Consider the following 22,804-nt stretch of genomic DNA (forward strand, 5'->3'; position numbering starts at 1 on the left):
GATTAGGTCTTAACCAGGCTCCTCGAGCTTGGTTTGAGTGACTTAGCTTCTATTTACAGTCTTTAGTATTGGGAAATCAAGAGCTTATCTATCTCTATTGTTTCAAGATAGATTAATCGCGACACTTGGATACGGTTTTATTATAGAATAAGACCCATGTTTTGGAGGGAGTGAGGAGATAGACCAATGTGAGTTCAGTGGATGTCCCGACCAGTGGCGCATGTGTGATTATTGATTTTAATAAAAATATTATTTTTTTATTTTTTTTAAAGCAAAAAAAAAAAAAAACAAAAGTCCTCCCAGTCCAGCGGACAATTATTTGGAATCAGACATATATTTTGTATTTTGTTGATATTTTAACAAAATCTTTGTTTGTTGCATCTTTTCAGAAATTACGGTTCAAGCTCAATGTCAGAGATCTTCCATAGTTTATTGTATTTTGAGTTTGTATGATTCTCTGTTGTGAGGTTGTGATTTTTTTTTTTTCTTTTGTTTTGATTTGTTAGCAGGAGTTTTCTTCCCAGCCTCTATATTGGGCCATTCTCTTTGTATTTGATATGAACAATTCTGATAAAATAAATTGGGTTTCTCCTGCAATATGAGCTTATTTTTAATATGTTATGGGGTATATCCAACTTTTTTCCAATCCAAATTATATGGTAAAAATTCATAAAGTCATTATCAGCATCAAAACAAAATAAACAAACATAGCTTTAATATTATTGTTGTCTTTATTGAAATACAAATTACAGATACATCAAGAGAAGCATTGAAAAGAGATCAATACAAAGCATAATTATTCGGCAGATGATTTTATTTATTAGTACTAATCTGCAGTGGTTTTATGCAACAACTTAGTTCATTAGCAAACTTCTTCTAATTGAGAGATAATGCTGGCAAAAACCTTGTAGCCATTGGCCATATCACTAAAATTACAATACTCATTGTCTGCATGGTATGTATCTGTTAAACCTGTAAACCAACCATTAACCAAAACTAAATTAAATTACTCCATTGTCTTTGCAAATATTAGAAGCATTTCAATACAAAAATCAAAAGATTAATTAATCATGCTTTATGAACCAAAACCATACCATAGCCTATAGTCTGAACATCATAGCCCTCATTCTACAAGTAGATAAAAACCAAAAAAATAAATGAGTGCAATGAAGTGCTAGTAGAGGAAGTACGTGTTTGGATTGACTTTTTAAAGTGGTTGTTTTGCCAAAGAAGTTAAAAGAGTGTGAGGAACTCCACTCCTTGTTTCGTCCATGGTATTTATGGGTTTCACGACTAAAAAACATCAATTTTATATTTAATAAACTTCTTATATCGTGGGTCTCATGACTTCACAGCTCAAGTACTCGTCCCAAATACCGCCTGATTAGAAGTGAAGAATTGTTTAGTTTTGAAAGTTGTTTAGTCGTGAAGCCCATAATATAAGAAGTCAATAAATCATGAAATTGAGGTTCTTTAGTCATGGAGCCCACAAACTCTTTGGATCAAACGAAGAGTAAAGTTATGCTCATTCCAACTTTTACTTCTGGAATCAAACATACGTTTAGAAAATCAATTCAAACGGACTAAAAAAAAAAGAAATGAGAATAGTTTTACCTGAAGTTCTCGAACAAGTGGCAAACTCCCTGTAATTGAGAAAGGTTTGACATATCCTATAACTTCCATTGTTGCATTAGATAAAATTTGGAAGCCGAGAGAATGGACATCACATGCAATTCCCGATATTGGCTCCCCAAAAGTTACATCAATTCTACAAAAAAAGGAAAAAGATTAAGATCATAGAAATAAAGTAAAAAAAACTTTTCAATACTTAAAAAGTCAATCCAAACGATTACGGTAGAAATTAAGAAGTAATAGAGAAAAAAGCGAGCACCTTCCTCTTATGCCTTCCTCCGGTAAGGTATACTTTGAAACAGGGCCTCTTGATTCCAGATCCTCGACATTTGCATTAATGTCATCAGCATAAGCTTGGATCTTTGCCACAACATCTTTCACCCTAGAAGAAAGATGAATGGAGACTAAATCCACAAAGTCTCTAAACTTTGGGGTTGTATCATTTTACACTTTTTTTTTTCTGTTTTCATTCGAAAAATATCATTCGGTTACTTATAATTATTTAAGTTAAATATTTAAATTGTTGTAAGTGAATCAATTTTAGATCTCTTATTAAGGTTACTTTTGAAAATCGGTCATGCATCAATTATAACACGTGTAAAACTTCTTCAAATATCGAATTAACAAAATTGAAGATTAGAATTGATACACGAACTATTTTGACAAATAGAGAGTTTAATTTTTTTTCGCTTACAAAAGTTTAGAGATTTAATTGAGAAAACTATAGGCTTCACATGTTGTTTAATTAACCAAAAGAAATGAAATGAATGGTATAAATCGATACTATCACAATTGATAGAAATATAGTTTAGGTTTTAATTGAACACAACTCTCAAAGTATATGGTATAGAATGATTTTTTTTTTTTCCAAAAAAAAGGGAAAAAAAATATAATACTTATGTTAAACTAATAGGTTTGCAATTTTGGCTGAGAAAAAAAAGTAGAATACTTACTCATAGAAGGGAGTTAACCTGTCAAATTAAAGAAAGAAAAAACTTCATTAATAAAATCAAGAAATTCATAAAAAGTGTTGAAAAGTTTGTCATTATTAAACTTTATTTGTGGTATTTAATGTGACTTTTGGGTTTTATGACTTTTAGTTTTTTTTGTAACCAATAGTAATTTTTGAGTTATAGGAGTTATATGAGTTATGAGCATTTGATGACATTTATAGTTTTAAACTATTGACATTCCTATGGTTATGTTTGTAAGCCTATATAAAGGCATGCTTAGTTGAATGGAAAATATATATCTCTCTTCATATTTGTCCTCCACATCTAACATAGTGATACCAAAGCTAGTAGAAAATATTGAGAGAAAAATGGCCAACGGTGGGATATGTTCACTTCAACTACCAATGCTTACCAAGCTCAACTATGACAATTGGAGCATCAAGATAAAAGCATTATTAGGAGCACAAGACGTGTGGGAGATCGTGGAGAATGGTTTCCAAGAGGCAGAAGTTGGAGCCAATCAAGCGCAAAAAGATGCGTTAAAGGAGACAAGAAAGAAGGACGAGAAGGCCCTTTATATCTTATATCAATTGGTGGACGAAGATACGTTTGAAACCATCGCCAATGCGGAGACGTCAAAGGCAGCATGGGACAAGCTCTAATCGACTCATAGAGGAGCTGATCGTGTGAAAAAGGTACGGTTGCAAACCTTACGTGGTGAGTTTGAATCTTTACAAATGAAGGAGACGGAGGTGATAGCGGAATATCACACAAAAGTAATGGTTGTCGTCAACCAATTGAGACGGAATGGTGAAGAAATCACCAATATTTATGTCATGGAGAAGGTTCTACGAAGCCTAAATACAAAGTTCGAGATTATCGCCACGACAATCGAGAAGACACAGGATCTCGAGAACATGACAATTGAACAATTTATAGGCTCGTTACAAGCCTATGAGGAGAAAAAGAAAAGAAGGATGGAGCAAACAGAGATCGTTGAACAACTTCTCCAACTCAAAATCAAGGAAGAGAATAGTCGTGGACGTGGAAGAGGTCGTGGTGGTCGAGGCCATGGTGGAAGAGGTGAAGCAAACACCGATGTTTCTCAAAACTCGTCTGAATCCTCAAGAGGAAAAGGAGGTCGAGGTCGTGGAAGAGTGGTGGAAGGTTCGGGAGAGATAAATCTCAAGTAAAATGTTATAATTGTAACAAATATGGACATTATGTGAATGAGTGTTACTTATCTCAAACAGAGTCGATTGATCAAAAGCATCAGGACCGATCAACCGCTAGCACATCAAAAGCCCATCAAGGGCAATCCAATTATGTAGAGGAGAATGGAACCTTAATTATGGTTTCAAAGGGAGAAGAAGAGAGTCAAGATAGTATGTGGTATCTTGACACAGAAGCCTCGAATCACATGTGTGGAAAATTTGAGATGTTTGTGGAGTTGAACGAGATAGAGAAAGATAATATTGCCTTTGGAGACAATTCTTTGGCCGCCATCAAATAGGTAAAATTCTCATTCGGTTAAAAAATGGAGAAAATCAATATATCACAAATGTTTATTACATTTCCAATATAAAAAAAAATAATATATTGAGTGTAGGACAATTGTTAGAGAAAGGTTTTGAAGTTCAAATGAAAAACAATTGTTTGTATTTGAGGGATAATCATGAGAGACTTATTGTTAAAGTCTCCATGACCAAAACTCAAATGTTTCCTTTGAATATATGTAATGATGTTCCAAAATGCTTGAAGACGTGTTATGAAGATCTCTCTTGGCTATGGCATCTATGGTTCGGGCACCTCAATTTTGGAAGTCTAGAAGATTTATCGAAGAAGAAGATGGTGTGAGGTTTACCACACATTCACAAGCCAAACCAAGTGTGTGAAGGGTGTTTGCTTGGCAAACATCATCGAAGTAGTTTTCCGAAGGAGTCTATGACAAGAGCAAAGAAGCTTTTAGAACTCATCCATGTCGATGTGTGTGGAATGATCAAACCAGAGCCTCATGGTAAAAGTAAATATTTCCTTCTCTTTATTGATGATTTTTCTAGAAAAACATGGGTGTACTTTTTGAAGGAAAAATTAGGAGTATTTGAAATCTTCAAGAGATTTAAGGCATGTGTGGAGAATGAAAGCAACCTTACAATCAAGGCCATGAGAACCGATCAAGGTGGTGAATTCACATCAAAGGAGTTCAAACAATTTTGTGATGAAAAAGACATCTGACATCCGTTAACAGTCCCAAGGACACCGCAACAAAATGGCGTGGTGGAGAGGAAGAATTGGACAATCTTGAATACGGCAAGAAGCATGCTAAAGACAAAGAAGATGCTGAGGGAATTTTGGGCGGAGACCGTAGCTTGTGCGGTCTATTTGACAAATCGAGCATCAACCAAAAGTGTGCTTGAAAAGACGCCTCAAGAAGCATGGAACGGAAGAAAGCCCGGGATTCTCACTTCAAGGTGTTTGGGAGTATTGCATATGCTCATGTGTCGGAAGAAAAAAGGACCAAGCTCAATGATCGAAGCGAGAAACTCATCTTCATCGACTATGATGCAAGTTCAAAGGCTTATCGTCTTTACAATCCTTTGAATGGGAAGGTAATGATTAGCCGTGATGTTGTTTTTTATGAGGAAGCCTCTTGGGATTGGAATATACAAGAGGAGGAGTATGATTTCCTTGCATATTTTGAAGAAGATGATGAAAATGAGCCGACTAGGGATGAGATAGGTGAAGGTTTGCCCATTCCAGTGTCACCCCATTCGATCGATCGATCATCATCTGAAGGTTTATCCAGCGATTCGGAGAACGAAATTGGCCCAAGAGGAACTCGAAGTCTACGGGAACTTAATGAGGTAAATGAAAATCAAAATGACATAATTCTCTATTGTCTTTTTTGTGATTGTGAACCTATTAGTTTCCAAGAAGCCATTGCAAGCAAGAAATGGAAGGATGCAATGGATGAAGAAATTCGAGCGATATAGAAAAATGACACATGAGAGTTGACCAAGCTTCCAAAAGGGCACAAACTGATCGGAGTGAAGTGGGTATACAATACAAAGAGAAAAGTCAATGGCGATATTGAGAGGCACAAGAGACTAGTAGTGAAAGGGTATAGCCAACAACATGGCATCGACTATGATGAGGTATTTGCCCCTATTGTTCACCTTGAAACTATTCATTTGATTATTGCTTTGGCAGCCCATAATCATTGGAAGATACATCAAATGGATGTCAAATCGGCATTCTTGAACGAAATTCTTGAGGAAGAGGTCGATGTGGAACAACCATTGGGTTATGAAGTCAAGGATGAAGAAGATAAAGTGCTTTGATTGAAGAAGGCACTTTATGGTTTAAAGCAAGCACCAAGAGCATGGAATTCGAAGATTGACAAGTACTTTCAAGAGAAGAAGTATATGAAGTGTCCTTATGAGCATGCCCTCTACATCAAAATGCAAGGTGAAAGCATACTAATCATTTGTTTATATGTTGATGATTTAGTATTTATCGGAAACAATCCTAACATGTTTGATGAGTTCAAAAGAGAGATGGAAAAGGAGTTTGAAATGACGGACATTGGTCTCATGAGTTACTATCTTGGGATCGAGGTCAAACAAGGTGAAGATGGGATTTTTATATCCCAAGAGGGCTATACTAAAGAAGTGTTCAAGAAGTTCAATATGAATGATGCTAATCTAGTTGGAACACCGATGGAATGTGGAGTCAAAATCACCAAGCAAGATGGAGGAGAGAAGGTAAATTCTACATATTTCAAAAGCTTGGTTGGAAGTTTGAGATACTTGATATGTACAAGACCGGATAATCTTTATTCAGTTGGAATTATTAGTCGATTTATGGAGGAACCGACAGCAACACATTGCAAAATGGTAAAAAGGATACTTCGCTACATCAAATGGACGATTGGGTATGGTCTTTCCTATGTCTCTTCTAGCAATTTTGATATTGTTGGTTATTGTGATAATGATTGGAGTAATGATTTGGATGATCGAAAGAGCACTACGGGGTTTGTGTTTTTTTATTGATGAAACGGCATTCACATGAATGTCAAAAAAGCAACCCATAGTCACATTATCAACATGCGAGCAGAGTACGTTGCAGCAACTTCATGTATATGTCATGCAATTTGGCTAAGAAACTTAGTGAAGGAGTTGAAGTTTCAAATGGAAGGTCCAATGGAGATTTTTGTTGACAACAAATCGGCCGTTGCCTTAGCCAAAAATCCGGTATTTCATGGGAGAAGCAAGCACATTGATACCCGATTTCATTACATTCGGGATTGCATTACGAAGAAATAAGTGGAACTCAAATATATCAAGTCACAAGACCAAGCGGCGGACATTTTCACAAAACCCCTCAAGTTGGAGACTTTTATCAAAATGAGGAGTTTACTTGGTGTAACAAATCAAGTTTAAGGGGGGTGTTGAAAAGTTTGTCATTATTAAACTTTATTTGTGGCATTTAGTGTGACTTTTGGGTTTTGTGACTTTTCGTTTTTTGTAACTAATAGTGATTTTTGAGTTATAGGAGTTATGTGAGTTATGAGCATTTGATGACATTTATAGCTTTAAACCATTGGCATTCCTATGGTTATGTTTGTAAGCCTATATAAAGTCATGCTTAGTTGAATAGAAAATATATATCTCTCATTTTTCATATTTTTCCTCCATATTTTTTTCTAACATAGATGGATTTTATTATAAGTCAATTTTATGCTATTTTTTATTTAAAAAAAAAAACAAAAACAAAAACAAAATAGGACTTGTATTCACCTTACATCTCCTGCGATAGTAGATTCTCCTGGAATTTGATTAAGACCACCTCCTGGATCTAAAATAATGAAGAAACAAGGATAAGACAGTAAAACATTTTCTCTATAGATAGGACTTTAATGGATGGAAAAAGATAATGTAGAACTTACAACTCCATTGGGTTGGTTTCATTGTTGATGGCGTTTCAAATCCATAATCTGATTCCCTAGAATCAGCAGGAAAATCTTCATAAAAATTTAATTGGATTGGTTTGAGAGCATCCATAGCTAGCTCCAAAGCATTAATAGCCTGTGTAAACATTATATTAGATTACATTCATCTCAAACTGTCTGCCCATGCATATGTATATAATATATATACATGATATATCCATTATTTACCTTGTTTGGCATACCACTGTGAAAAAGTTTTCCAGTGGTTTTGATTGACCAAGGTATTGAACCACCAGTTCCAATACAAGGTTGTGAATCTGCTGCGTCAACCCAATATCTATATGAACAAAACCAAATATAAACAATGTCAAAGTCATAGATTACTTGATTCCAAGAAACTCTCATAACTTCCCAAAAAGAAAAAAAAAAAAAAAAGTTCAAGTACTTCGATATTGATCTCTATAATTTTTGGGTTCTTATTGATATATACTTTTAAAATGTTTATTTTGGTCCTTGAAATTTAAAAATGTTCATTTTAGTTCTTGTACTTAAAGAAAGGATCATTTTAGTCTATTGATTTTCATTTCATATATATTTAAGGGATCAAATTATCTACTTTTTAAAAGTTTAACTACAAAAACAAATCAATTTTGAAGTATTAGGATAAAAAAGAACCCAAACAAAAGTATAGGCCAAATAGTATTTAAATAAAAAAGCAAAAATATTTCAAGCTCATCTACTAATAATATTAAAATTATAGGTAAATAAGCTGTGAAATAAGTTAATGTGGGTAAGTTTAGTCAAGATGTTATTTAGAAGGAAATAAAGGAATATGATAACAACTTACAGAGGGCCTCCTTTTAAATGATTAAAGTATCCATCTGCATAAAGTTGTTCTACTCCAATTCCTGGGATTAAATTGTTCTCTTCAGAGGCAATGAATATAACAACAACAGATGACTTCAATTTTAGTTTAGTTTCTGCGATCTTCTTCAAGAGTTCAGTTAAAAGAGTAACATGTCCCAAACAATCTGTAGTCCCACGTCCTCGTAGTTTATCCCCATCAATACTCAATGAGAATGGATCAAATTCCTGAATAAATTACATAACAATGAGAAAGTGATAAAAATTTAAGTAAAGCAAAGGAAGAAAAGATCGAAACGAATACGACGTTAAGATACATGATCAGTTCCTGTTCTCATCGTTGTAATTGGTTTTGAGATAAAACTTCATGATTATCTAATATTAAAAGTTATGAAGCCAAATTGAATGTTCGAACCAAAATTAAGTTCCAAAAATCTAAGAATGGTGAACTCAAAGAGGTTATTATCCTAAAGGCATGTTACTCCTCTTTCTATTTAATTAGTTTTGAGATTGTGAAGTTCATGTTTATCTAATACGATACCAAAATTTCCATGAAGTCCAAACAAGTATTTGATGTTAAGGATGCCAACACAACCAACCACGTCACCAAAGGAAAATCCATTCAGTAGACCCGTCAACGGTGCAAGACTTCATAAATTACAGTCTTACCTCTTTACCAATTGAATAGGATTTACCAAAAGAATAAGATGGTTACCATAAGTGTCTAACCATTTTTTTTTTGTTGAGTTATTCTTGCAGTCCCAAATTAGGGATTCCATATTGTATAAATACAACACCTATGTACATTTCAACATACAAGAAAATATAAAGGAAAGGTTAGCGTGTCACTGTCATGTACCTTCTGCATTATCGTCTACCTAGCTAAAACTGTCGTTTACCTTTATTTAAATATTATCGTCTACCTCTTGACGTTATCATCTACACGACATCGTCTATCGCTTGATGCTATTGTCTACCTCCAAATACTATCGTCTACCTCTTGACGTTATCGTCTACACGACATCGTCTATCTCCTGATGCTATTGTCTACCTTCTTCAGACGTCATCGTTTACCTCATCTAAACGCTATCGTCTATCACTTGACGCTATCGTCTACCTTCTTTTAAATGCTAGCGTTTACCGCTTGACACTATCGTCTACTTGTTGGCGTTGTCGTCTACCTTTTAACTACTATCGTTTACCGTCTCATCGTATACCTCTTCAAACGACAACTTCACATTTTAACTTTTGATCCAAAATTAGAATCTAACCCAAAAATGCTGAACATGAAAGAAATATTATTTCAAGTGAGCATGTTGAGAATCTCACATCTAAAAATATGAGGAGATTGGCTAACAATTAGTTCTGAGATGAAATCTGGTATTATCTAATAAGATATGGGGAAAAACAATACATTTTTGGTCATTCGATTTTTGGTCTAGTTTCTATTTGATCCCTAAGTTATTTCAAAATGTTACACTTTTCGTGCCTAAATTTTGAGTTTGATCATTTCAATTTAGTCTTTAAGTTTTAAGTGTTAGAGTTTTGATCTTGAAGTTTGGGTTTTATTTCAATTTGGTGCAAAGATTTCAAGATTTATGCTTTCAGCCTCATCTTTTCATGGAATACTTTTAATCCTTTGTGTTAATATCTATTAATTAATTTAAAAGAATTGAAATGATAATAATTAAAAAGATTCACTATTTTTTTTTATCATTATTAAAATTAATTTTAAAATTTCACTTCATAATTGTTTAAATTATTTAATAGGATATTAAACGCCAAAAAATTGAAAGTGAGTATTGAATGAAAAATGTAATATTTAAAAGTATAAATCTTCAAATCTAGAGATAAAATTGGAAAAAAAAAACACTCAAACTCACTAGGGTAAATGGAACATTTTGAAACTAAAAACTAAATTGAAATCAAATTTAAAACTTAAAAGATTATAAGTATAACGTTTTTTTAAATTAGGAACCAAATAAAAACTAGACTCAAAACACCTATGGATAAAAAAAAGGCATTTTTCTCTGAAATATATATGATTTCTCTGATTTCATCGTCAATTAGTTTTGAGATTGAAGTACATGTTTATTCTATAATAAAACCGTACCCAAGTGTCGCGATTAGCAGGGACGACATCCATGTGACTTCCGACGAAGGAGATGACTTTTCCCGAAACAGTTCCTGGATATTCAATAATCAAATTTCCACGCTTATCAGCATAGTTGACTTGTTTGATGATCAAGGATCCGCCATTGTCAATGCTGAAAGGATTCAGAACATCAAGGACGTGATTTACAATCTTATCTTCTTCAGGAATCAGGTCGGGCGGGTTGTTCTGAACGAACTCTGCCTCGCCGATGAGCTTCGACAGTAAAGGAATGTATGATTCCTTCTTAAGCTCACCAAGAACGTCTTTAATGGATGGAACAGAGCCCATGCTGCCTGTGATTTTGTTCAAGAAAGATTTTATTTTGTGGGGGAATGGCTCAGGTTGGAGTATTTATGGGTGAATAATATAACAATAATTAACTACCAGATGTGGGAATGCCCATGATGATGAAACATTAATTGTTCAAAATATATATATATATATATTTATTTATTTTGACATGTGACGGATAGTTTTAAGGTTTAAACTCTATGTTAGATTTTGTAATTTTGATTTTGGTTCTTTTCATCTTTATACTCTTAAAATATTTATTTTGATTCTTATATTTTCAATTTTTATTCATTTTGGTCTTGTACTTTTAAATTGTTCATTTTGATAACTGAATTTTAAAAAATGACCATTTTGATCATTTAAACATAAAAATGAAGGGATCATAATAGTCACTTTTTAAAAGTATAGAGACCAAAATGAACCAAAATTAATAATATAAGGATCAAAATAAACATTTTGATAGAATAGGAACCAAAATAAACAAAAGCCAAAAAAGTAGAAGAACCAAAGTAGTATTTAAACCTTGAAAATATATCATCAGTTTTGGTTTCAAAATACTTTTAGTCTGTAAACTTTTAAAGAATTAATAATTTAGTTTTTATACTTTTAAAATTGTAACTGTTAGTCCTTATACTTTACAATTTGCAACACTTTAGTCCCTATCACTATCGTCATAAATACTATTAAGATTTAACAAAGTTTTATACGACACATGCACATTGATAAATTGATTAATATAATCAAGTTTGCATATAAACTATAATGACTAATTCATTGTGTAATAAAGACTATCATGGTAGAAACTAAAATGTTACAATCTTAAAAGTGTATAGATGATTAAATTGTTATAATTTTAAAAGTTCAAAGACTAATATAATTACAAACTAAAATTCATGAATTACATTATTACTTATATTAAAGTTTAGGAACAAAAATGTTATTAAGAGCAAGATAGATATATGAGTTGATTTCATGAGAGGATAGGAGTAGAACTTACTAATTAAGAACTTGGAGATGTCTTGAAAATACTCTTCTTTGCTTCAAGTTTGCACAATGCTAAATTAAGCTCCAAATATTCCTTTATATAGGCTTTAGATTTGAATAAAACCAAAAGAAAAAAAATAAATAAAAGCTTGAATTAAAAAACTTGTGATATTTGAAGACCTATCGTCATTATTAGGCAATTGGATAAGAATTAAAATTGAATCCTTGCCTACCATTTTATGACCTTCTCTTTACTATTTTATTATTCTTTCGTTTCTTCGCATGATCTTGAATTCTATCACGTGCGATAAAAAAAAATATTCTAATTTTTTGAAACTTCGTATCAATTAAAATTTTAAATTAATAATTATATCCAACTCTGAATTTTTATAAGGTCTGGTTAACTAACCATTTTGATCATTTTTGTTTTATTTGTGTTTGAAAATTAAACTTATAAATACTAATTTTATCGACTAATTTGTATGTTTTGTAATCTACATTCGAAGAGTTTTCAAAATCTAAACCAAAATTTGAAAATTATAAAAAAGAAAAAATTAAAACTTTTTTTAAGGATATTTATAATACATAATAGAATAAGAGAAAAAATCTAAAAATATATAAGATCTTTAAAATATTTGCAAATATGAATGAGTTAATCAATCAATTTTTGAATTTTTTTTTAATTTTCAATTTCATCCTCCCTTGTCTTATATTATTGTATACCTTTTATTTTCTTTCTCTTCTTCGATTTTTGCTTCTTCCCTCCTTTTTCCATTTTTCCATTCTCTTTTTTGTCTCAGTTTTTGCTTCTTTCCTTTATTTTTTTTATTTTATTTCATTTCCTTCTTTTTTCCTTTCTTTTTTTCTTTTTTTTTTAATTTTCTTTTCTTTCTTCAATTTTTGCTTATTCTTTTTTTTTTTTTTATTTTCTTTCTTCGGTTCTTGCTTATTCCTTTTTTTTTTATTTTTATTTTCTTCCCTTTCTCCGATTTTTGCTTCTTCCCTTATCTTTTTTTATTATTTTATTTTATTTTCTTCCTCCGATTTTTTGCTTCTTCCCCTTCTTTTTCCTTTTTTAGTTTTTCTTTCATTTGTCCGGTTTTTCTTCCTTTTTTATATTTAATTTTCTTTCCTTTTTTCAATTTTTTCTTCTTCCTTTTTTTCACAAGAATTATGAGGTTGAGTTTCGTACCCAAGACTTGAAAGTACTCAATTCATAAGTGACTTAACACCAACAAGTCATTCATCAAGTTTGATTATTATAATAAATAATAAATATAAATAGCAAATGAAAGTCTATATGTGATAGCCACTAATATTTTCTATCATTGATAGCTTAATCTTTGATTATATTTTCATAGTTAATAGTCATTTATAGAAATCAATCATTGATAGCCAACTTAGTGAATTTAATTAATAAAGTTGAACCTCGAACTAAAATGTAAGTGAAATGCCTAGAAGTTATCACTAATAGCATGTTTATTAGTGATAGAAACTATCATCGAAAAGAGAAGGGACTTATAAATATTTAGGAAGGACAAGAAAGGGGCAAAAAGGTGTTCAGTGGCTATAATTGATAGAAGTTACTACTAATAGCATGTTACCAGTTATAGAAGCTAATACTAATAGCATGTTCTCGATGATAGAAGCTACCAGATAACACGTTATCGGTGATAGAGAATTATCACTAATAGCATGATATTAGTGAGATCATTGGTAGCATCTTATCAGTGAAAGAAGCTATCACTGATAACCACAATTTGAGTGATGTTAGTGATATCGGTGATAAAATTAGGTGATATCTATATATCGAGTTTCTTTCAAAGGTGATAACCAGTTATAGTAGTCTAACATCGATAGCCTTAAGTATTAATATTTCAAGGTTGATTCTAATTGACGAAAGTCTATCTGTGATAACGATTGATAGCTGCTATCAGTGATAACCATGATAAAAGATTATTAGTGATAACTACTATGGTAATTAAAGTTATTGGTCTTCTTTCAAAGTTAATCACTATTTATAAATCTATCATTGATAGCCACTGGTAGCCTTAAGTAGTAATATTTCAACGTTGATTCCAATTGATGAAAGTGAATCAATGATAGTTATTGATAATTGATAGCAAACTAAAAGCTAATATTTCAAGATTGTATTAATTTTTCTCAAGTCAAAAGTCTATCGCTGATAGCAACTATCATCGATAGCAATTGATAGAAGCTATGAGCGAGAGTAGTTATCAATGGTTATCATTGATAGCTGCTATCAGTGATAGCTTTTAATTTGAGAAAACCGGGAAGAAGGGAACAAAATGGTGGCTAGACATGGGTTTTTTAGTCTTTTACCATTTTTTGATCTATATATGCAATTATTTTATCCTTGTACTATATATTCTATTATTTTGGGCTTGAATTCTATTTATGCAACTAGCCCTTTTTTTAATTTGGTTAAGAATCCCTATGTTTATATAGAAAATATGAAAACTACGACCAAGAAATTGTGTGAAACAAGAACAAATTTCAAAATTAAATGGTAACCAAATGAGGTCTAAGTGTATCAATTTATACCATTCATTACGTTAAGTTTGGACAATATCATGTGAGACTTGTAATTATATCATTTAAATCCCACTAAATTTTCATAAGTGCAGTAATTTAAACTCTGAATTAGGATTTTCTTTTAGAATTATCTATGCATCAATTCTGATCGCGTCTATTTTATAAAATCGACAATTGTATTGAAGAAGTCTAATACGTGTAAGAATTGACGCACACATAATTCTCAAGTATAATGATAATTAAGGAACGAAATTGATTCACTTATGAAATTTTCAATTAAGAATTTTAATCGATACACAATTCTCAATGTGTTGTGTATAAATTAATATTTTAGATTCACACCATATATTAAAATATGAGTAATATAATTGGGATCTTTTCCTTTCATTTGGGTCCCCTCTTCCTCAATATTGTATCGCTTTCTTGTCTTTTCCTTTCATTTTTGGTCCCATCTCCTTCTTCTCACTTATTTTTCATATTTCCTAAACCTTAACATCCATTATTGTCTCTTCTCTTTCAACTCATTCACAATTTCTCCAATAACTTCTCCCATTTGCCTTTTAACCTAAGAGGAAAAGTTGGTTCACAATTCTAAAACTTTTATTTATAATTCTTGAGGCTATATAAATTTTAAGTATTTCTTTTGAATTATGCAATTTGGACATCTTTAAAAATAAAAAAATTTGGACGTGTGAACATATAAAAATTAGAAAAATATTGGGTGCATTTCCAATTGCATCTACGTATCTTTCTACAATCTACTCAATAATTCAATTATAGTTTGTCATGTAGCAAAAAAAATTATTTTTTTATTTTATGTGATTGGATGAGATTACAGAAGACAGATACAACCTGACTTAAATTATGAGTTTAGAAGAATAAATTATTGAGCGAAATTTGTGTTGTACCTATTTTTGTGCAGCTTAGTTCAATTAAACAAAAAAAAAACTAAAAATTATATTGTTTTTTAAGAAAAAAATATTCCACATGAAATATTATAGTTAGATAAATGAGTGGACTTTGTGTGCAGTCTAGAACTTTTTTCATTTATAAAATGTAGAGTGTAAAGTATAATGATTGTTGGGTATAATTAAAAAAATATTTAGGTGTGTCCTCAAATGTATCCATCTTTGTGTAGTTCACCTAGTTGTCCAATTAAAATTTGCAACGTGATGAACAATTTTTTTTAGGTGCAACCTAGTTTTTTTTTTTTTTTTTTTTTTTTTTTTTTTAAGAGGTGCAACCTAGTCATAGTTTAAAATTTCGATCGAAATCTCAAAATTTCAAGATTTCGATAGGCTCGAAATTTCAGTAGGATTTTTCTCCAATTTCTCGAAATTTCTCGAAATTTCAAATTTTCCATCGATATTTCTAAACTTCGAGTTTGTTTTTCTTTTTTTAGCAATTAGCCATGCTAATTCAATAAAAGTTTTTTTCTCTTTTACCATAAAAAGATTTTATTTTCAAGAAACCACATATTTTCATTCAAAACTTTTCCATGGAATGTTTTGCTTTTTACATCTCTCTTATGTTTAATGTTATGTTTTTTTAACTTCATTATGTTATCTTATGTTAATTTGATGGTATGATCTTTTTCATTTTTTATCTACTTCATTATAATAAACAATTTATAATTATTCTATATGTAAATATTTCACGTTTTTTAATTTTGTAATTAATTTTCAATATTTGATATTGTTTTGTAATTATTTTTTCATTTCTTTTTTTAAATTTCTACTCTTGCATCAATATTTGCATAAATGTTTTACAATGTTATATTACTTCATATAAATGATGATTAAAAATGGTCAATTATAGTATAATTCATTTACAATCAAAGTTTCATTAACTAATTATAACAATTTCCATAAAGTTTTCCAAAAATTTCATCGATATAATTTCTATAAAATTGAGATCTTTACATTTTCATCGACATCAATATTTCGAACTTTGAACTTAGTACATAAACATGAGATTATGTATAGATTTAATATTTTAAAATCCATTTAAAAATCATCATCCTTTTTTAAAAATCGTTATTCATAATTCATTTATCGACATTCTCTTAAATAGCATAAATATTAATATTTTAAAAAAGAAATTTCAATTGTTCTATGTTTTCATTTTGTCCTTTTTTTTTTTTTTAATCTTCAGGAAATGCTATGGAAATAAGAAATATTTTTAAGTTTTGGCTTTTTTTTTTTTTACATTGTTTCTATTTCGTCATTACTTCTTTAGGAAGATCGACAAATTGAATTATCTTTCAAGTATATATTTTGTAGTTAATTATATGATATAACATATATAAATATTTTATTTTCTAAAACTATAATGTAATAACTAATAAATAAACCAAAAACTTTCTCACAATTAAAATATTCATATCATAATTATAAGAACCTCCTAAATTTCAAATCCATAATTAATGTGGAGTATTAATTAGATTTGATGTGGTAAGAAAAATAAAATAGTACATAAAAAAAAAAAACCTTGATTTTATTGTTCCTTTAGGCTAAATTTTTTATCTCTCTTATCTTTTTTTTTTTTTCTAGTTTTCACCCTTTTTTTAGTTTTTTTCTAAAAAAAGAAAAAATGTTTCTTTAATTATCTGTATTTTAAAATGTTTCTTTAATTATCTGTATTTTTTTCCTCTCTAAAATCTTTATTCTCTCTTTCTAACACTTTTTTCCTCTTTAAAATTTTCTCTTTCAGAATTTTGTTCATCCTCTAATATTTGAAAATCTTATTAACTAACTTTTTTCTCCAAAATATTTATTTTCTCTTCAATATTTTTGTGCGTTAAACATTACATAAACTCTACTTTATCAATTTACTAATAATTTTATAAAAGAATTAAAAAACTCGATTCTTATTTGTTATAATAAATTTTTTATTTTAAAATTTATTTTACCTTCATATTTTTGTATCCTAAAATTTTTGTTATTTTCTCTAAACTTGGATGGTATGAAATCATTTTTTTAAAATTGCAAACAAATGTGAGGTTTTTTTAGACATACATCGGTAAGTGAAAGAATGTATCAATTCAATATTTAATTTAATTTATTTTACTTTCAAAGTTTTGTCTGTTTCTCTCTTAAGCTTTTGTTTTTTTCTCTAAACCTGTATGGTATGAAATCAATTTTTAAGATCGTAAACAAACACATTTTACTATTATTATTATACATGTACCCGACTTCAGAAGTAAGAATTCCTCAATTCAATATGTAACACCTCCACTTGAGCAGTTGCAAACCATTGATATCAATTGTATTTATCGGACTCCACATACACATGCAATTGAAGAATCATATCCATCTTGAAAAGCTGAATTTCGTCAACATTAAATGCGCCTATTGACTTGATGAACACTTACACTTAAAAGAGTTGTGTTCCATCTAGAGAAAGAGTAAAATGAGAATTTACTAGAAAAAGCAAAGACAAAATGAGGAGATAAAGATTAACCACTCATAGCACCTTTTATACATAGTATAGATGTGAACAAATCGAGATACATATATAGAAGAAAAAAAATAGAAACATGGAGCAATAATGTGAACCATACCAATTGCCTTTTGCATTTTTTCTATCCCACATTATCAAATTTCTATTTTTAAGTTTATTATTTTTCACTAATCTTAACCCCTAAAATTATTTTTCCATATGAATTTAGATTTATTCATTGAAGCAACACATAAACATACATAAAATTTTTCGTCCATGAATTTAAGGCAAACATTTTCAAGAGTTATTTCTTTTTTTAAAAAAAAAATCAAAACTTCAAGGGCTAAAATGAAAATTTTCAAAGTAGAAGAATATAATTGAAACCAACTCACAATTCAGTGCATTTTTTATAATTTAACTTATATATTTTTTTAAAAGAACTCACTTCCCTTGTCGTAACTCCATGTCATGCATGCATATTGTTTAAAAATCTAATATCTAAATAAAAATTAAGGCCTCATTTGCTAACTATTTTTTTTTTTTTTTTTTTGAAAATTAAGTCTATTTCCTCTCAAATCTTATACTGTTTTGTACCTTTCTTATGTATAAGAGTTGAATTTTTAGCCAAATTCCAAAATCAAATACAAGTTTTTAAAGACTTTTTTAGTTTTTAAATTTTAACTTGGTTTTTGAAAATATTGATAAAAAAATAGATAATAAATCAATAAATTTGAGATAGAAAGAATATTTATAAGTTTAAGTTTGAAAAGGAAAAAAATAGAAATAAAAAATGAACAGTAAATTCATAATTTAATGAATTTGCGAGAAGCCAACACATGTATGTATAGGCCAAAAAGAGAATGTAAAGTTGTGAGACAAATTGATTTTAGACATGTGTCGATAATTCATTTCAAAATAAAACTTGCCAGACGATCCTTCCATATAAATCCTTATCTATCAATTGACTAGTTTGTCTTATTTCTTTTACCGTTTTGTGTATTTGTTGGTAATGTGACAAACGAAAGAAAAATAAATGTCACAATAAAACGTGTCACAAATGGTCTATTTTAAATTCAATTTTTAACCTAAATTTGATTTAGTATATTTAATTTGTCACCTTAAAAAAATATTAATTTATATCTCTAGATTTTCAAATTATATCAATTTAAACCCTTAACTAATAATCATATCAATTTAAATCATGAACTTTAGAGATTGTATCAATTTAAACCCCAAATACAGAATTGTTTCCCTATGTGGCATGCCTAAATCCGAGTAATTCATTTGTTTCTTTTGATAGAAAAAAATTTAGTTAACTTGTTCAATTTTACCCAAAAGACTTTTCAGCTATTGAACTCTTTAAGTTTGAGGATCAACTTCAAAATTATATTATTGATATGCGTTCAAATATTGAATTTGTTGAGCTAAAAAGCATATGTGATCTTGCAGTAAAAATGGTCATGATGAATAAAACAAGGTTTATCCATTAATTGTCACCTTGTCATTGATTTTACCACTCAAATGAGATCAATAGATGAATTCTTGTCTAATAACCTATATTGAAAATGATTTATTTGATAAGTTAGATACTGAAATTATCATGGATTGATTTCAAAATATGAAAACTTGTAAATGAGAATTATAATGTATTATAGTTAATTTATGAATTTATGAACACTTTTTTTTACATTTGTTTATAGATTTTTTCTATTAGATTTATACATATAGTGTCTTCTATATAGAATTCCTGACTCCGTCACTGAGCACATACACGGGCAAAATAATAATAATAATAGTGAAGTTACGTGGAAAATTGGATTTGGAGTAGTCAATAAATTCAAAAGAAAATAAAACGTGCCACACAGTCCTTTCATATAAATCCTTACCTATAAATTGACTACTTACAAATGGTCCCTTTTAAATTCAATTATTTGTGTGGTTAATTGACATATGAGGGTTACAAGACATTTTAAATAAAAATGGCTACCTTATACATTCGATTCCTATCATTTTGTGAAAATTAAAATTTATTCTTTACGCTTGGATAAAAACTTCATAAATAGTATATATCAACTATAGGGACTAAATTTTCATTACAAATTACTATAGGAACTAAATTTTAACTTTCTCTAAACTATAGGGCCCAAATTTGCTATTTATCTTTTTTTTTTCTCAACATATAGAGACTATTTAATTATGTTTTATCAAATAATAAAGACTAAATTCTAACTTTCTCTAAATTATATGACCAAATTTATAATTTACACCAATAAAGATTCTACTTTTAAAATGTAACAGAAAATGAACTTTGATCTTACTCCAACTTAGTCTTGAGAGTTTAGTAACATCTCACAAATCGTTATAATAATGAGAACAAAACACGTCTTTCATTTATTAGGAGTGCATCAAGAGAGGGAGTCTCAAGTTTAGGGAATGCCTAAACTCTTTATTAGGAGTAAGCACTTTTTGAGTATAAATAGAGTGAACTGTCAGATAAATATATTATTGTAATTGCTTATCAGATAAGTATTCTATTATAATTGCTTAACTCTATTAGTGAAGTTCCCCTAGACATATGTATGGTTACACCAATCTAGATCACCAATCTTTTTAGGTTCTTTCTTCTATTGCTTTCTTTTTTATTATTACTTATTTGTGTTCATTGATGCTTCTTTTTTTTTTTGTTGAATTTGTAGGAATCGAGTACCAGAAAGGGCTAACTAGAATGAAAAATGATGAAAATAGCCTTAAGAAAGTCAAAGTTTGATATAAAGCTTGATGAGAGTGAAAAAGGCGTTCCTACGAGTGTTGAGTTGCTTCACGACACTAGACTCGACACTATAAAGTCGAGGACAAGAAACTGCGTGCTACAAGAAATTAGGAAGGCAGCACATCGCAACATTGTGACGTGCTACATGATAAAAAGACCAGCGTTATGGTGCTACTTAGAGGCATACATGCTCGATATCTTATTGAAAGATAATTAATCTTGGCAACAAATAGGAATAATAGAAAAGAATAAAATAAGAAAGATCTTACTCAAAAGTGATAACCAACTACTCACGGTAATTTGTAGTTTGATTGTAGGCAGCACCAAAAAAAATCTCCACCATTTAGTGAAGATCATCATGTCAAGAACACGGTGGCAAAATTTATCGCACCCCATCTTGGATTTCCTTGTGTAATCTAGGACATGGCATGCCAACATATATTCCAACTAAATTATGAAGCCTATTGTCAAATTCTAAACACATTTTTACAAGAGTAGTAGCTAACAAAACATTTCATTGTAAAAGTTGTTAGAAATAAACTTTATTAAATCAAAACCAAAAATCAAATCAACAAAGTTTCTCTTGAAAATAGAATAAACCATACCTAATGTGGTCAACGATATGAGTGGCCAACATCCTTGTAAATAGTTAATTTTAAAAGAAAATAAAAAGGAGATGCCACAACCTTTTTTATGGTGTGTTTGGCCAACAAATTAAAATAAACCAATTTTAATTTAAAAAATTGTTCTACGAAAATTAGAGTTGATCTCGGGAGCCATTTGTATATAGGGAAGGTGTTAGCACCCACAACATCCATGTAGAAAATTGTGACCAAATTTAAATCTTGAATTGAAAATATTCTTTAATAGAAATTCGTTTGAGATAATAAGAGTTTAAAAATAATGTCTTATTTTACACCTCCTTACTCCAATATTTGAAGAAATGATCTCATAAAATAAGTGAAAAGAATTCCATCCATTGGGTTATTTTAAATTGAGAAAAAAATCCCCACTTCAAGAATGTGAGAAATTATTACAGTTTCTCGAAATCCGTCATAGAATATCCTTTTAATAAAAGATTTTTAAAAAATGATTATTTTAATTTAATTCATTTTATCTTAGATTCAAAATCTCGGACTCCCAAAGATTATGAACCCTCACCTCGAGAAACTAGAAATCGGACTCCCAAATATTTCTAGAATCTGTCGTCGAAAATTTTAAGGAAAAAAGCTTCTTTCAGTCTATTTGATAAAGAAGAAGATGGCTATCGACTTGAAATCCATAACACAAAGGACGTACCCATTGTTTGAGGTGCGGATCTTTGGGAAAAAGTCCTACCAAGTACAACCTCTAACTAAGGTAGACCTTTCTTAGTGTTCTCACATTTTCAAAAATTAGGGAGGATTTTGGAAGCTCACTGTATAGCTCTATCTCCCTTTGAATTTTCTTTTCTGTGGGAATGTTTAGAGTTTTTTTGGAAGAGAAGAAGGGATTGAGGTTGCTGCTAGAAGAGAAAACCAAAATGAGTGTTGTTGCTCTCTAGGTTTTTTCGGTTGAGAGGAGGTGGTTGAAAGAGGCTCTCTAGGGTTTTTGCTAAGAAGATGGTGGCTCTAGGATTTTTTCGAGGAAGAAATGGAGGCTCTCTAGAAGAGAAAGAAAAAAAGGAAAATGGGTTTGTTGGCTGTGGAGGCTAGTGACTCTTTTAAGGTTTTCTTTTGGTGAGCAAAGAGGATGTGGAGGCTGTTAGAAGAGAAAAGAAAAGGGGTTTCTCCCTTTTTTTTTTTTTTTCTTTTTGTGGATCGTGGCTAACTAGGGTTTTTTGTGAGGAAAAAAATGAGGGCTAACAAGAGAAACAACATAAAGTTTCATTTGAAAAAATGACAAAAAAGTTTCAAAATTATAAAAATAGAAAAAAGAATTTATATAATAAAAATACTGATTAGTAAATGACAAAACTACCCTAAAACAACAAAATTAAGTACAAATAAAAATGCAAAGTGAAAATACAAAGATGCACTGCTTCAAAAATAACATGAATACCACAAATATACTTTACTTAAACATTCTAGAATCACAAATACATAGTATCTAAACATTCCAGAACCAAAATTAAAAATCACCCAATATGGTCCTTTATGCAAGGAAAGATGACGAGCAGTTGATGGAGGTGATTAGAAACTTATGGATGTATACAACAATGAACGTCT

General features: G+C 30.1%; 1 protein-coding gene across 1 annotated transcript; it reads right to left on the reverse strand.

Moving 5' to 3' along the window:
- Positions 1–698: 698 nt before the first annotated feature.
- LOC120077681 (acetylornithine deacetylase-like) lies at positions 699–11,903 on the reverse strand. Its single transcript, XM_039031638.1, has 11 exons — positions 11,844–11,903; positions 10,514–10,848; positions 8,384–8,628; positions 7,765–7,873; positions 7,534–7,672; positions 7,385–7,442; positions 2,586–2,603; positions 1,892–2,014; positions 1,615–1,768; positions 1,095–1,128; positions 699–972 (listed from the first exon to the last, which is right to left on the reverse strand). Exons 2-11 carry the CDS (start codon positions 10,841–10,843, stop codon positions 863–865), a joined length of 1,320 nt encoding a protein of 439 aa, XP_038887566.1. The 5' UTR covers positions 10,844–10,848; positions 11,844–11,903; the 3' UTR covers positions 699–862.
- Positions 11,904–22,804: the final 10,901 nt, after the last annotated feature.

Source organism: Benincasa hispida, chromosome 5, assembly GCF_009727055.1.
Source record: "Benincasa hispida cultivar B227 chromosome 5, ASM972705v1, whole genome shotgun sequence".
NCBI classification, from domain to species: Eukaryota; Viridiplantae; Streptophyta; class Magnoliopsida; order Cucurbitales; family Cucurbitaceae; genus Benincasa; species Benincasa hispida.